The 17,517-nt window shown below is 41.4% G+C and overlaps 1 protein-coding gene across 1 annotated transcript in view; it reads left to right on the top strand.

The window, feature by feature from the left end:
- The window catches only part of rem2 (RAS (RAD and GEM)-like GTP binding 2), a 28,354-nt gene extending 14,423 nt beyond the window's left edge, over positions 1–13,931 (top strand). Inside the window, exons 4-5 of the mRNA XM_034614862.1 lie at positions 2,411–2,588; positions 12,347–13,931. Of these exons, the coding sequence (XP_034470753.1) occupies positions 2,411–2,588; positions 12,347–12,675 (507 nt within the window). The 3' untranslated portion in view covers positions 12,676–13,931. The remainder of the gene's footprint in view (positions 1–2,410; positions 2,589–12,346) is intronic.
- Positions 13,932–17,517: the final 3,586 nt, after the last annotated feature.

The raw sequence follows: 17,517 nt of genomic DNA, 5'->3' as shown, positions 1-17,517 counted from the left end.
TGTCTTTTCCTGTGCTCCATCAAACAGACCGTGCCAAGGCACTTCCCATGAATTTCCTGCTCCGGGCTCCGATCCGATAGTACTTGGCCACTTGAAATGGTGTGAATTTTTCAGGCGTCTGAAACTCTCCGGGGGGCAGGAGTTTACCCTCAGGGCTGCGGATGTAGGGCAAGGGCATCCGCACGCGCACACATACACTCTGACAATATGCAGTCCAAGGCATGGAGGCAGATCGGGTTATCTGGTGGGAATAAAATGCTTTTGTATTGATTCAGTCACTACTATTTATGGCTTCAGAGTCCTATTTTGAGCTGAAATACACATTGATTGTTTTTTCTGTTCTGCAGGTCAGAAATATTCAATGTTTAGACCGAGAATTATAAATTAAACCTTAAACTAACCCACAAATAAAATAAACCAGAAATACTTCGTCGACACAGTGGTAATACTTTGCCATCATTTCGATTGTCTACCTTTTGTTCAAATACTTTCAACCTCATAGTATGATGTTAACAAGTCTGGAGCAGCATTGTTAAACCATGAGAATTGAAAAAAAGTCAAATATAGAGATAACATTTCAAGGATTTTAAAAACATAAATATTCTCCTGCTGGATAATTTAAATACAATATATAGAAAATAACCTGAAAGACTATAGTTCTGGGGAATTACTAAATCGGTGGATCAAGCAGATCAGATGTAAGCTGAGTGGGAAAAAGATTCTGTATCTCACTTTGGAGTTTTAAAGCTGTGAGGGTTTTGGATAGTTTTTGGAAGTGGAATAAGCTGGAGGAAGAATATTGATATATTATTACCTTGAAGCACTATTTTCTATGGCTAGTTGTTACCATGTCTACCTGTTGTCTGGTGCTAGGCGGTTCGTAGACAGTGGGCTTATCAGTGCTTTTTTTTGCTGTAACCTGCCACTTTTGATCCCTCATTAATATGATAAATATTGACTAGTCCAACTTAAAAGTACTTGCACTTCATTTGGTGTTTTAGCTTATGAAGGTTCTTCTGCTGTTTGGTGCTGGACAGGTTGTGTGATTGATGATTATCTTTGAGTTTTTCACAATATAGGCTACATGTCTCATTTGACCCATAAGGTTTACATGAAAATATTCATCAGTGCATCTTTCTACCAGGAAGCACAGGTTAAGGTTGATGTTTTTTGGCCATGTTCCAAACAAAGAAAGTGTGTAATGTAAAAATCTACGATGCTCTGTGATATAAATTTGCATGTAATCCACATGACCGCATACTTCAGACTTACATCCAAACCTGGGTTGCATTTCACAACCACACGGAATTCAGTTCAGTAAACCCTGAACCATATGGAGTCTCTGCATCTAATATCCCTCCATCCATTATCTACAGAGCTAATCCTGAAGAGGTTGCAGGGGGAGCTGGAGCCAATACCAGCTGAGAGGCAGGGTATACCCTGTCGCCAGCATATTGCAGGGCCAACATACAGAGGAACAGCCTTTCACTCTCACGTAACCCCAACCTGCATGTCTTTGGACTGTGGGAGGAAGCCAGAGTACCCAAAGACATGGGAAGAACATGCATCCCAGAAAAGCACCTGGCCAAACCAGATGTTCTTGCTGCGATGCCATAGTGTTAACCACTGCAACACTGTGAGGCCCTGCATCAAATTTCACTGACAAATTCTCGATCTTTGACAGATAAAAGAGGACAACATATAATTTGGGGACTGGCTGTGAATGCTTCCTTAATGTAATCTCTTACCGTGAGATTGTGTTGTCACGTTTTGTCTTGATCAGCGTACAGGGAATGAACGATCATTAATACTCAGGAATACCCAGGAGAACCTTGCAACGAGCAATCTTACACCCATGACCCTCCTTCAGTCAAATGTAAATGTGGCTGACAGAATCAGAGAGACAAAGCGAAAGAGGACAATGATGGTCCCAGGCAGTTCCAAGCTGCTTTTTCTGCTGCAGCCACTCTTGCAAATTGAGCCTCTGTGACAGGAGCCCCAATGGGACGTTGGTGGTCACTGTTAAAAGGGTCAGGATATTCAAAGTGAAGCGTGATGTGCACACAGTCAGCTTGAGCAAAGCCTCCTCTGTGTCCTCCCATGGGACAGTGATAAAAACTAAAGTGCCGTCCTCCTGGCGTTGGCATTAATGTCCTTTCAGTGGCAAAGCTCCAGCACAACAGAAAAAGAACTTGAAGAAGGAGGCTGAGTTTAAAATGGTGTGCAAGGACAAATTGCCAATTTGTTGATGGCATGAAGGGGATCTTGTGTACTGTGTTGCAGCTACATGACATTCCACACCTATTCAGCCGTCACTGGATCCCTCCTGTGTGTGAGCAGTGCTAATCTACTCAGCCACGGTGTTGATTTATTAATGCCTGTGTGTATATGTGTGCTTTTGTATCCCCAGGACCTGTCCGCTCTACAGTGTGATGTGTGTATCCTGGTCTTCTCAGTGACTGACAGGCGGAGTTTCCACCGCACCTCCCAGCTCCGCCTCCTCCTCAGGGAGTCCCAGCCACACACACCAATCATCCTGGTGGGCAACAAGAGCGACCTGGTCCGATCCCGTGAAATCAGCTCAGAGGGTAGGTGGAGTGAGGGACGCTGTTCTCTAATGAAAAGCTGTCACACTCGCATGTAATTGGCTCTTCACCAAACCCCTCTCCTGTCCAATCAAGCTAAGCTGCTGTAACTAGGCACGATTTTTCCATAGACCACTTTTGAAAATGAAACGTGTGTAAAGCTGGTGACTTGTTGTATTATAATTTTTAATCCATGGAGGCTATATATTTGTAAAACAGGATTTATACTTTCATGATTTCCCCCCAATGTCTATGTGTCACTCAGTTGGGGCTATTGGGAGAAACACTAATGCATCTCAGGATACTGGACATCATTTTTTTTTTTCTATCCAGTTTTTATGATGCACCTGTGAAGACTCTGCATGCTGAAGCAGTGTGCCTAGTGTGAATTGGTCAGTAATTTAAGTGTCTTTTTTTTTTCTACAAACAAGGCACAAGCAAAAATGCAAGGAATGGAATTAAAGATACCTGTATAATATGTAACAATTCTTTATTAAAATGTCTAAAAACTACGAGACCTATGTTACATTTTTCAAAATATTACCCACAATGTTCAAACCCAAGGAAATCCTCAATTTGAGCTTGCCTTTTAACTGTCATATCCACTTTTAACTGTCATATCCACTTCAAGAAAAAAACTCACTGCTAGCCCGTTCTCTGATCAGTTGTTTTTTCCTTCCACTGTTTGTATTGGTCATTGTTCACGATTATTCATTGCTGTTTGCTGCGTGACATGAATTAAACTTAAATGCATTATGATTTGCACTTGAGTTGCGTCAGATAGAATTTCATTGGTAACATTATTGGATAAACTCCCATGAGCCCATGCTGCTTCACAACATCCTTCAAACTAGTCCGTTGGTTATTGCTTTGATTGAGAGACACCTAGGGGCCAAGTTACATATTGTAAGTTTGAATACGCTTGAAGTAAGATGCTACCTTTAGCCTGTCTAGCTAATTAGCATGCTATTTAGAGCACTAATGTTACCCATGTTACTTCCAAGGCCAGGGGTGGGGAACATTTTTCCTATCAAGAGCCATATTGAATTTAAATATCACACCAATCTCCTTAATCGAAGGCTGGAACTGTCTTTGGCGAGGCGTCTGATGTCAGATGGCAGTGGTGAAGATGCTGCTACTCACTGTTTTTTTGTCCACGTTTGGGTCAGTGAGTCTGGAGTAGGACTGAGTCTTCGCAAGAATCGGTTGGGATAAGAAATGCTCATAGCAGTTGTTGTAAGTAGCTTTGAGCTCATCGTAGATTTCCTGCTCAGTGATTTTGTGTTGTAGGTTGTCAGGCACATGAGCTTTTACCACATTAAACATCTTAACAATGCAGTTTAACAGTTTCTTTTATTTACTTTTCATATAATGAGACTTCGGACCAAATGTTTGAAGGAGCTTTGCAGGATCACCTCTGTATTCATTTGCCATAGCAGGTTTATTTTCATGCAGAGTAGATACAATCACTGTGTGTGTAGGCAATGCATGATTTTACTTTCAGAGTAAGTCTTCAGCTGCAACAAGGCAACTCCTTCTGAATGAGGTTTCAGCTTCTGCTCACTGAACAACTTGCCTGTGTAGGATGACCTCATAATACGGTCTTGTGAAAACGGCTTTTTGGGCACATGAACTCCACCAGTTTAAGGTTTTAAGAGTATTAAATTTATCCAAGCATTTGTCCTCCCAAAAGATACGGTTTAGCTGCATGTTTCCAGCTGTAATGATGCCCGAGATTGACTTTTTTCATCATGCAACGCTGCTCCCACAATCTAGACACACTGGCTTTTATTTTTATTTCTCTTGGAAAGCGCAACATTCTGCACCTGCTTTGCTATTCGCTATAATGCTTGTCAGCAAAACCAACTAACTGTGACATATGTGTTTGTTTCACCCTGACCATGACCTGGCAGGCATACAGCTGGGGCTCAGGGCTCACCCTGAGGGACACGTTAGTGTCTACTCCATCCATCCATTACGCTTATCCTTTCAGGCTCACAGGGGGAGCTGGAGCAAACCCCAGCTGACACGAGGAGAGAGGTGGGATACACCCTGGATAGGTCACTAGGGTATTGTAGGGTCAACATACAAAGACAAATGACACACACATTCACACCTATGGTCAATTTTGAGTCTCAAGTTAACCCTAACCCCAATCTGCATGTTTTTGGACTGTGGGAGGAAGTCAGATTAAAATGTAAGTCTTGTCTGCCTTTTACTGATATTAAGAACCCATCTTTTTGGGGTATTTCAAGTGGAATAGCTGCCACTGTTATGATTATAATGTGTGCACCCTCCCTTCTGTGTGAGAACTGAAAGCTTGACAAGCAGTGCAACAGGGGCTTAGGAAATGCTTCTTCCCAGACAAGCAAACAGCTGGGTGACTGATGCAAGAAAAAGAAAAAGGAAAAACATAAAAAAGATTTGAAATGCACTCTGATGCTTCTTTCTAATGGCTTTCTAGTAGCTCCCAAAAGGGGACATTTTTTTGTAATATGGCAGTTATTGATGCTTTTCCATTGCTTATGATGCATGAACGTGCTCATGTGCTCAAAATGCAAATATGTATTTACCAGACAAACACTTACACACATTACTCATCTACCCCTTCTATTTACTCCTCTCTCTGTCGTCCTCTGTCCTCATCTCTTTCTCTCTCCATCCAGGTATTTTAACATAAATATTCCTTCAGGCCGACAATGCCTCCATTAAACAGACTCTTTGGGGATCTTACTTTGATCAGCAAAATCAATTTCCTATCTGTTTACAACATCCAGGGATAAATACTCTGTTGCTAAACACCTCATGGGAAGAAATTCTATCAGCTGTTATTGTTGTAAAGGGATGGAAATACGCACTATCTACAAAATCTGTTTACCCCATTGGCTTTTTCTTATGTTTTATTGTTTTGCCAAAGTGAATCTCACTGGATGTTATTAGTTTATTATGATAAAGAAATCAACTACACAAGAAGACCTAAAGCACAAAATAAGTGATATTTCAACAGATGATTTCAGCAGTGGTTTGCATTGTGTTTCAGCTGCTGATTTCTGCCCTGCAACACATAAATCATCCAATTGTCATGTAAGCAGCTAACTGTCATATATTAATCTTAAAAGGCAAACATAAGCAAGCTACATTCTGAAGGTTTTACCAGAACATTGGTATCAACAAGATTTTCTGGTGTCTATAGGGGATAAAAAACCTCCACATTCAGAGTTGCTCTAATTACATGGACACCAATACATACAATAGTGAAAGTAGTAATGTTGACATGAGACATAATCAGGCTATGCTCTGTAATATGTAAAGAGGAATATGAATGGAATATTCTATTTGCAAGTCATGTAAACAATCCATCAATCCGCTATCGACTACGCTTATCTTTGAGGGTCATGGGGGGAGCAGGAGCCGATCCCAGCTGACATTGGGTTAGAGGTGGGGTACACCCACGTCGCGAGTGTTAAGTAGAGCTGACATACAGAGACAAACGACCATTCACATTCACACCTTCAGCGTGTCCAGTCAACCTAACCCCATATCTGTATGTCTCGGACTGTGGGACGAAGCTGGAGTACCTGGAGGAAAGCCACGCTGACGCAGGGAGAACATGCAAATATGTAAGGAATCGCTTTTTGCTGTGAGGTGACAGTACTAAACACTGCACACCACGCACAACTCTTTTAAACATCACAATTGAAGTATTGTCTTATTCAGAATTAGGTCAAGTCAGATCATTGCTGTCCATGTAAATGTAGTCATTGATTGAGAGGACTTGCAGATTGTTTTGTGTTTAATTGAAATTATTGGGTTTGAGATTTGATCGATCTGAGAGCTCGCTTTACTCATTCATCATTGTTGCACAGCAAGCTTTGTAGACTTTTTACATTTTGGCATGCAACCCCGAAGCAAGGTCCCTGCACAACACAATCACTGAGAATGCAACACACAGCGACAAACTGAATCCATTTAGCAATGCTTAAAATTCCACTGAGCAGAGTATAAGTGAGAAGATTGACAGCAGAGTCTGACCTTGATTTGAACTTGTATTCGTATTGTGTATAAACTCTTAGGGTCACCCCTGCGATTTCTGTCGTCCCACAGTATATGTTTACTTTGTGAATGTCTCACATCATTAACATCAGTCTAAAGACATATTTTTGTGCAGCTGCAAACATTCCCATATCCTTTCCATCTGACCCTCTGGAGGGGTTACATCTCTCTATATCCCTCGGCTCCGACTCGTTTTGTTTTTTGTTTCGTTTTGTTGTTTTTTTCCAGATCCCATCTCTGTTTGAATTATCACCCACAAGATGTTGCTCCCACTATAATTATATATGTTTGTATCCACCATACATGCACAGCTGCATGCGTGCGCACAGACACGACAAATGCACAAACAAGCAGGCGTACTCCCTTCATCTCTCTATCTTCTTGAGGCCGCTTCAGAAGACTGTGATAAGAGGGACGGGAAGAGGGGGAGTGACGGAGGCAAGGGCGAATGGATGAGAATGGTGTGTGTGTGTGTGTGTGTGTGTGTGTGTGTGTGTGTGTGTGTGTGCGAATGGGAGCCTTAGTTTGAAGAGGTTTGTGTGATGCATTATGTTAGCAGAGTGTGCAGAGAGAGCCGGGCTTGTTTTGTTGTCCTTGAGAGTAACACTTAGTTTCAGACCTTCACAATGAGAACATTTCTCACAAAGCCAGTCTATACAGCTACTGCTACATCCACAAACTTTTTTTCTCCATATGTCACTGAGGTGATGTTGAGCTCATTTAGAAGAATTTGATATAGTCCACATCTTTTCTTTGCCGGTATGAAAGAGGTTCTCCTGCGGCTCTTTTGTGGAAGACATTCCTGACCACCTGCTCATTTTGTCAAGTTCTGCCTTTTTGTATCTATTTCAAAAAAGTAAAATTGGTTCCCTGAACCACCGCAGCTGCTTGAGAATGGCTTTAAAATTAAACTGTGCAGAAATTGTCAGTGACCAGTGGTGAACTTCACTCTCAGATACAATAGAAGTCAAAATAATGGATTAATGATGAATTCCTCACAAGAATCTGTCACAAGAATATACTGTTCACATACACTTGACTCTGCTTTTAATGTTGACGTTCTTTTAGCTCTTTTTTATTACCTAGGATATTGGCTCTTTGGGTTTTCTGAGGGTAGAGAGACATTACTAAGTGAAATGCCTTGAGATAATGTATATTGTGATTTGGCTCTATACAAATAAGATTGAACTAAAAAACATGACACAGGGCACAAAAGCCAGGTGGTTTGCTAGCACGTTAGCCACAACAACTTCATTTGCTAGTGATGTGCAGACACCAAAGCACCATAGCTGGTATCACCTCTATGAAGCAAACCATTTCATTATATTGTGGCAGATGAAGAACACCACATGACTGATGCTCCTGCCGTCAACTGGTGTTTTTAAAGAGGGCTGTGACTGCCCATCACTGCCACAAGCTGACAATTCCTTTGCCCCCTAGTGGCCAGAATTTAGTTTGTGCACCTTTAACATTATTTGCATCAACATAAAGTAAATGTTTGGCCTATAATGCTAGAAAAACATGTAAAGGCTATTGCTTGACAATCAAACTACATTTGATCATGTATTATTATCACTGGATTACAAATGCAAACCCCCAAGACTTAATCAGTATGACAGGGTTAGCAATATGTGTATATTTAGTGTCTTCCAACAAAATGCAAATGTGTAAAAGTAAGTATACCATTTTAAAATGTTGGATAAATATTAAGAAAAAATATTCTGCTGTTGGTTGTTATCTCATAAGAAGTCATGTTGAGTTAAAGATTTAGGATTATTATTAGAGATCAAACCAGATTCATGTTCATTCAAGGGTTATGATAATTGTTTGTAATAAGTTAGACTTTTGATGTGGAGTCAACCTCAGGCTTTGAATGTGAGGGTTGAAACTAGGAGCAAACACAGTCAGAGGCAGATGGGGAAATAAAAAAAGGGAAAAATGTGAACCTGTGTGTGTTCACTGTGCAGGTCAAATCTTGTTTGGCTTGCTTTGTTGTGCAATTTAAACAGAGGCAGCAGGTGTAAAATTTGTGCACATAGCCCGTCGACTCGGTCAAAGCTTAGGTTTACACTTAATGACACGAGTGGAAGGAGCAGGCAGGGACGTGAGGAATGAATAATGAGACATTCCTCTGCTCAGCATCTTTCCTTGCTTCATAACAACAAACAAAACGGGAGCGTCGCAGCGGTCATGGCATATGGAAATGTTCCGGCCTTGTTCCTAGGGGCGCCTGACACGGATGTTTCCTGTGTTCTCTGCAGACAGACCACATGTACTCGTTCTGATATGTGAGGCTGACAGAGGAAGCTGACGGGGCTGCCCAGAGAGCTAACATCCTCCTTAAAGAACCAAAGGGGGTGCTGGCTAAGAGTGCTGAAGTCATAAAGTCTATTTATGGCACGTACTGTGACACTTTTATTCTGCTATTTCTCACCTTCCCCCTCTTTGCTACATCTCTCTCTCCCTCCTTAACGCACACAGTGATGCACACTGTCACTCACATATTTATCATTTGCTCAATATGTGTCTGTGGTGGGGCCCCGCTCCTCAGGGCTTTGATTAATGTGAACTCCGGTTCCGTTTGCTTAGTCAACGTTATTTTTCTGTCTCTCCTTCTCCTCCCTCTGTCTCTCTCTCGCTCTCTGCCTCCTTCTCCTCCTCTTGCTCGTGTCATATGACATCTTGCCTGTCATCTTCTTTCAGCATCCCCCTCTTCTTTCAGCATGACTCACATTTCTTCCTATTCAGCTTAATGCCAATCTCACTTGATTCTCTGTCTGTATCTTTCTCCATCCCTCAATTCTTTTTTTTTACTTGTCAGCATACAGGAAGGGACCTTCCTTTGTGATTACCTTTGGGTGGCCTCCTGTCTCCTATCTTGTCCTCTCTTGTTGGCTACTATCACTCTCCTCTCCTCTCCATTAATTTATTCTCCTTTCCGTTTCTCCTTCTATCCTTTATTGTTTCCTTATCCCTTTACCCCATCTCTTCTCCTATCCTAATTCCCGTCTCCTTGTTTCCTCTCCTCTACTTTTTACTCCTCTCCTTGTTTACTCTACTCATCTTCTCCCTCCATCATTACTTCACCTCATCCCCTCACTTTGTCTTCTCTCCTTCCCTCTCCTCTACAATTCAATCTCCCAAACACCCTTTAGAAGTTATATGGACTCAATCCAATTCAATCAGCTGTCATAGGTATTAGGATAAGCTTTGTTGATCTGGTTTGGGATTTGTATTTTGTCCTCCCGCTCTTACCTCATCTACTATTAGGTGGCATTGCTGTTGGTCGGCAGCTGCTCTGTGGGTGGATTATTACACCCAGATCAAATCTACTGCTGTGTGCTGTACCTGTGTAACACCAGTGCTTGTGTGACCGTGCTGTAAAAATGCAGCCAAATCTGGATTCATTATTTTTCTGTAGTTTATAACTTTATCACACATCAGCAGACAGAGTTCCCCTGTCAACAGATCTGTCTCCATGTCAACCAAGCAAAAACGTCATCCCCTGCTGAATACTACAAAGTAGTTGTTATGTCGTGTCCATAGACTGTAAGATTTACATGTGCAAGATTAACAGGTTGCCCAACGTGAAGTCAAAGCGTCTCAATCGCCCACTGGTGGCTGGGCACAGCAAAGGTGTAGAGGAGGAGACATGTTGTCTATCTTTATATACAGTCTATGATCTAGTCATACAGGAACATTTATAACCAACATCATTTTTTAAAAATCTGACAGTTTGGGTAATTATTTTAATGTTCATTTCTGTCTCAAAGAAAACAGAAATTCATTGTTTGCTAAGAGAAAATATAAAAGAATAAGAATTAATAGTGACAGTTAATGGAAAAACAAATTTTCTCATCAGTGGTTCTGAAATCTTTAACAATATCAAGAACAATTGACTATTGCCAATTGTTCTTGATATTGTTAAATATAGAAGTTTTTTATGAGCTTGTCTTACCTAATTTGTTCTACTTGTGTTCTGTGTCTTAATTCTCTTGAGTAGATCATTTGAGTTTCTTTATTGGCTCTTGCAGTACGTTATTGTGTGTTGAAATCATTTTTCTAAACGAATTGACAGAAGAAAGGGCATGTTTTTCTGTTGCCCAGTTATTCCAAGTTCATACTGTCGAAGTTTAATTGAGTTATTATGAAAACCAACAGTCGTCTTTGTGCACACAGCTGCTCATAAGCTCTCAGATTGGCTTAGAGAATAGCAGGAATAAAGCAGAACCTTAATATAGTTGGGGGGAAAAAATGCTGTTTGCACTGACAGAGAAGCCTGTTTGTTGCAGAGTGATCTGTATCTGTCAGCCTTCCTTATCATACCGCCTTGTTTGACCAGAGACAATCAGGTGCTTTTAGCTGAGATACTGAGCGACAGCACGTTTAGTCACCTGTCCTTATCCAGGAGATTCACATTGAGGAAAAAAACGTTTTCCTGTTTGAGCTGCAGCCAAGAGATTTGAGCTTTTACCTCTCAGCTATTGGCAACATTAACCCCATCCTGACATCACTTATTCCTCTGTCTCTCTGGCTCTTATCGTTCATTTACTGCTCATGAAACCTATTTGCAAAAGGAATATGTAGAATGTTGATTTCAGAAACAGTTATAAAGACCAATCATTTAATGAAAATAAAAGGGGAAACTTAATATTAAAAGTTTGATGAAAATGTATCTGAAATCTATATTTTGGAAAGTTGACACTTAGCCTAACACATTTACAGAAATGTTGATTAATGTGAGTTGTCCGTATAAATACAAATTTTAAAATGTTTTGCTTTGGAACCTTTTTATTTGCATTTCCTTCCATTTCTGTATTCAGTTTGAGTCACCTATTGTCTAAGAGCCTTCACACTACAGTGGATAATATTTTTCTTTGGTTGAAGGAAACAATGCAATCTGGATTGAAATTTGTGTAAACCGAATTATCTATTCATTGATAAATATATTTTGCAGAGTCTGTCTATTACTGAATTGCAATTATCAAATGTGACTTGATGAATTTCTAACTGAAGGTACACATACTATCTTTTTTTCTAGATCTTTCAACAGTCTTCATCGGCAGATAGTTATCTACGTTGTCATAGAGACAGATCCATTGAGATGCAAGCTCGGTAGCTGCTTCGATGTGATCCATCGCACTTCTTTGACTTTTCATGCCCCTTTCGTGACCATTGAAATACTAGTTTACAGAGGTTTTATTCGTATTAATATCAGTGCACAGAGAGAGCAAAGAAGATATCAAAGCTCTAGAAAGAGCTAGCAGCTTTTTCCTCATCACAGTTCTGGAAAATGTCTCTCCTTTTATGACAACGTCTCTTTCGCTGTTATCAGGCAACATTTCAACAGCACACTAAACTGAGAGGAATCAGTTTAGTGTGCTGCAGGAGTCAAATCCCCACAAAGGGAGATGCAGTAGACTCACTATTTGTCTTGATCTGGTGCATAAAAGGTGTCCCTTAAGAGTCTCCCAAACAGCTGTGAGTGAGCCATTGATGCAGAGATATTATCGTGCAGTGATACACATCGCAAACCAGCTGGGTCGCTGCCATGCTGTGGATGGTTTACATGCTTTCATGATCTAAAGCCCTTACATTTCAAACTGCTGCCTCTAATTGCCATTTCCAGCTGCCAGTGTGCTAAGCCTCAATTATTTATGACGTGCACTGCACAGCAATGTTTACAGAACCCTCTCCTCTCTCACCAGAGGCCCAATCCAGCGCCATGATGTTCGACTGCGTCTACCTGGAGCTCTCAGCCTCCCTGGACCACGGTACCAACGAGCTTCTGGAGGCAGCCATTCGGTCTGCAAGGGGCGACTGCGTGGGCCCTGGTTGGACCGACGGGGACCCGGGGGCAGGCCGCAGGGAGAGCCTGACCAGCCGGGCCAAACGCTTCTTGGCAGGGCTGGTACCGCGCACGTACGGCCGCGACCGCGACAGGGATCGAGGCCGTTACCGGGAGATGAGCCGCCACCGGGGCAGCAAGATCCTCCGCCAGAAGTCTCGCTCCTGCCATGACCTTAGTGCACTGTGACACATATGTACACACAAGCAAAAAGACACACTCCCACACAAGTACACACAAAACCAGGTTGAAAGGTATTGAGGGGGAGGAAAAGATGAAAGAGGAGGAGAAGAGGGCAAAATTGAAGATAGGAGCAAGAAGAGGAATGAGAAAACTTAGTTGTAAGAGTTGTAAAATCAGCGTGGTTGAGGTATATACATTTAGCTATGGCAAGTAAAGGTCAAGGGAGAAGCAAAGGAGACAAAACTGGGATAAAGAGATGGTTAGAACAGAAATCATCCTGGATCTCAGCACTCAATCTTTATCTTCTCCCTATCGATAAAACACATTTTGAGGTCAGGATTTAGAGAAACAAGCAGAGAAACAGATTAGGAGGTGAGCTTGGGTGAATCAGCAAGCGGGTTGGGTGGAGGGGGGGGTCCACAAATAAACACACACCCAAGTAGCACGCACAAATGTAGAGATTGTTAGCAATCTGATGTAAACCTATTGTAGAACCTGTTTTATAGCATGCCGAGTAGAGGATTTTCAGAAATGACCCTGTAGGTTTTACAATTACATGATACTGCATTTACTGTACCTCAGTGGCCCAATAGCTAATGCACAATCTAGCTAGTGTCTCTAGCAATGCCATCGAAAGCAAGACCCTTTATGTATAAACATGCTCCCTTTCTCTGCTCATACCATCTTCACACTGCATCCACCTTTTGTGTCACGTACGGACCTAATGAAGTGTTTGATACCACCATTGGCAAATGTTCATCTTTGACTTTTATACAAAACTGAGAAGAAGAAAAAAACATCAGCGCAAAAGCCATATTTTTCGCTGAATGCGTCATGAGTGAGCAGCACAAAGAACCCTTTACTGTAGAACGCAAGACAAAAAGGTCACAACAGCTCTAAAGAACGAGACGTTAACAGGAATGACCAGACTGAACTTTTCTTCAGTCGGAGTCGAGTCACAGAACACTAGGGAGTTCTGGTTCGCTCGAGGACAAACAGGAGAAAACCTAAAACCTACCTTTGGCTGTGTGGTGTTTTCATAATTGTCTTTTTACCCACTGACATTGTTACATGTGTTAAGACTGATTCTGTGGGGTCCGGCCACACAGGGGACCCAAGAAGAGAACGTTCTGGAAACGTTGTTTGGTTATCTCTTCAAGCGTGGCGGCATCACTGACATATGGTCACCCTTTTGTCACCATCTACGAAGCACCGTCATCTTTCCACTGAGAATAAATTCAGTTTTTCTTTGACATCCTGAATGAGCATCTTGTCCTTTTTTATAGCAACATTTTGAAATGAATGTCTTGTTGCAGCCATTTCGCGGGATGCTGTGGCAGGTCATCAGATGAGTCACAGGTCCTCCAGACAGACTGGGGCCTCTCGGGACAGTTGTTCCATTTAGGACTTGGCGGTTTAAAGATGCAACGTCAACTTTTTGTGGCTGTAACAAAATCTTATGTTGCAGAGAAATCAGGAGCCAATATGAAACAAGAGCAAGCAATATAAACCACCAAAATTCAAGATATATACCTAACACATGAGAGATCTGTCACGTTATCTGCCTAATGATAAGACTATGAGAGCCATTATCCAGCAGCTGGTTCTAAGGTGTAGTCCTCAATGGCAACGGTGAATTCTCCACCTTTTTAGTCCCATATACACTCACAGATAAAGTCAACTGTCATGTTCAGATTACTGATGTAAATTGACTTAAAAATGCATGGTGATGTTAAATCTTTAGGTTGGTTTGTAACATTTGCACCACTTGGAATATCAGAAACTAAACCATTATGCATGACTAAGCTTCCTTTTTCAACTTTAGTTACATTCCATTACATTTAGCTAGTCACTTCAACCACGTATCCATTTGGCTACTTTAAGCTAACTGCATTATTTCAATCATTTAGCTATTACATGAACTATTTTGATTATCCTTTACTAAGTCTCAACTGTTTATTACTATAAACAATGTCACTTTATTGCTACCAGCTAACTTTTAACTTACCTGCTTGCTTGCTAACTCATGCTGTAGTTCAGGTGTTACAACCAGTGTTGCCAAAAAAATCTCCCCAGAAGAAGCTATTGGCTCTGAAATGTAGCTAAAAGTCGCTACGTAATGACGTCACATGTAGATACGTCTTATTTGCATTCGTTGCGCTGCCTACCAGCATCCCATTGTCTTGCAGGTCGCTGATTATTTCTTTGGTAGATATATTTATATATTTAACAACCTCTAGTCATGCTCTATATAGTGCATGGGGATGAATGGACTTTTCAGACATAGCTACAGAGTGCCCACACGGACTTTGGTTTTAGCCACACACGGCGATAGGCATCATAGATCTGTAGATGTACTTCTGTGTAGTTATAGCGGCTCATTCTACATAGGTGAGCTGCTGTGACAACACGGAAGTACAATTACAAATCTAACATTGTGAACGCTAGAACGCTAGGAAAGGCAAACGTGTCATCATTCACAAATCAGTGAACGGGATTTTGCAAAAACAGTGTTTGCCAAAGTAGTTGAAAGTCACCAGATTTGTTTTATGATTTGTAGTCGCTAGGGAAGGTGAAAAGTTACACCTGGTTACAGCTAACTTAACATGTTTAATGTGTTAACTTGTTTAAATGAAGTTGTAATTTCAGTTTTAGCAAATTAGTTAACCTACTACCAATTTTTTTGCCACACATCTTTAACAACCTCTTGTTCGGGAAATGCTCAATGTTAAAGAGTTGCTTCACACATGTAGACGTTTTTCACAGCAGCCATTTTCAAAACAGAGGTGTAATGTCATTAACAAAGTGTGTGTTCTGTTTAGGTGCAGAGTTTTAATAAATGTGATGAGAAAACCTGTGTTTAGCCACAATTTAATGTTAAAGTGGCTCCTGAGTAAAAGGTTGATTGCAAAACATGTGCTTTCCCACTTAACTCTAATGGTTTCTAAACATGCAGACAGCTTTGAGTCCCTAAGATTTCGGCTATGAACACCACTTAACATTGAGATTTAATTTGTGGCTCAGTCCACTGAAAAATAGACATTTTTCCGAATCACTTTTTTTTCCAAATCATATTTTCAGAATTGGTGTGCTTTTGGATCAGTAGGGGTGTTGGACCACACAGGGGATGTGCAGAGCCTGTTGCAGAAGGGCCACACATGAAATGTAGGTAATAAATAAGACGGCCGAAGCTGTTTACAGCAGACATGTGGCCTGTCTAACATAGTTGTGACCAGTAAGAATATTAATCTGGAACTGAGACATTGTTCATGTTGTTAGCTCCACTTAAGTCCAAAGAATGCTCTGATGCTGGTATTGCTCTCAAGATAATCCAGCTTCAGAGGTTCACTGTCAAAACAGCAGAGTTTTAATGATTAATCAAGGAAGAGGGCAGAAAAGTGATGTTTCCCATGATACCGTAAATGTTATTTTTAAACGCTGTGCTCAAATCAAACAATTGGAGGGAATCACAAATATGACTCTGTTGACCTCCATTGTATTGGGATATACATTTGGCCAGCTAAACACTAATAGAAAAACACATCTTTGCAATTTGGGTAAATTTATCATAAACCATCACTCAACAGGTACGCATAAATAATGCGTAATGTATGCAAATTACGCATTCTTTATTTTTGTATTATGTTGATTAATTGCAAAACTTTTCAAAAAAGATACCACAAATAATGACTCTTAATGAATTAATTCTGCAATTAACTAAATAACTACCAATAACAGCCCCTCACCACCAACGCCTTTCTGCTCCACCCTAGTTTTGGCAGGTGTAGTGAAGTGACGACAGCCAATCACATGCTATCACACGAGAGGGCTGCAGTTTTCAGGTCCTGATACTGGTACAGGGACAGTCTGGAGGATGGTCGGATCGGAGGACTCTTGAGAGGAAGACAAATTGGCAAAGAGACAGAGGGGCTGAAGAGAGAGAGAGAGTCAGAGGGAGACGGGGTTGGAGAGATGCTTTGAGGAGTAATGGTTGCTTGGAGACTGTTGTCAAGGAGACGATGAGTCCTAGAGTCCTTTGGCATCCCATGTGTTCTATATTTATGTTGATTTTTCAGAAAGAGGAGGTTTTTGTTGTTTTTACCTTTTCTTTGCCCCCAGTAGCTGAATTATAGACAGATGGTGATAAGCACAGAGGTACGGTGAACCCATCAAACCGAGGCAGTTTGGATTTTATACAATACGTCTCGCAGCATTTCAACTGGCACAAAAGGGGACATTATCACACTCGCAGGTCAGATAACTGTCAGATAATAGCATACGTTTGACAGCTACACAGAAGCCCACGGGAAATAGAAAGGGAAACAGGGAAAATATCATACAATTTCTTTATTGTCACACCCGATCACTCTTTCAAATCGTGACAGAAATCCTCCCTCTCAGTGTCTTCCTGTCGCTGACTCATTCTGGGGTTTCTTGGGCGGAAGAATCCTTCTCAATAGTAACAGAGACAGACAAGAAAACCCACCTGCTGTGTGCCTGTGAAAGCCTGTCGAACTAACTCCTCACTTTGCTCCAAAGGAAGACTATTTTCGGTGAGAGCTGTGCATAACGAATGATGCTCATTAACCCGAGGTGTGGGTGTAGACACGTTAGCGAGGAGGTAATACTGGAAATAAGTGGAACTGGGGATAGACCGAGGCATGTGGAAACTGCAGTGACGTCCATTAACTAGTCTGGCCAGATATTGAGTGGCATTGAAGGAAGTGTTGCTAACATCCCCGGAGAATCCATGTGATTTCCTTTCAAGGACCAGTGGCTCGTCGCACTTCAAAGGTCATTGTTCCTCTGATTTGCCTCCTGAGTGCACCGAGCTGATTATCTGTGCAC

The sequence above is a fragment of the Hippoglossus hippoglossus genome, chromosome 17 (assembly GCF_009819705.1).
Source record: "Hippoglossus hippoglossus isolate fHipHip1 chromosome 17, fHipHip1.pri, whole genome shotgun sequence".
Lineage (NCBI taxonomy): Eukaryota > Metazoa > Chordata > Actinopteri > Pleuronectiformes > Pleuronectidae > Hippoglossus > Hippoglossus hippoglossus.
Note: the sequence above shows the minus strand (reverse complement) of the source record. Positions and strands in the feature narration are given on the sequence as shown.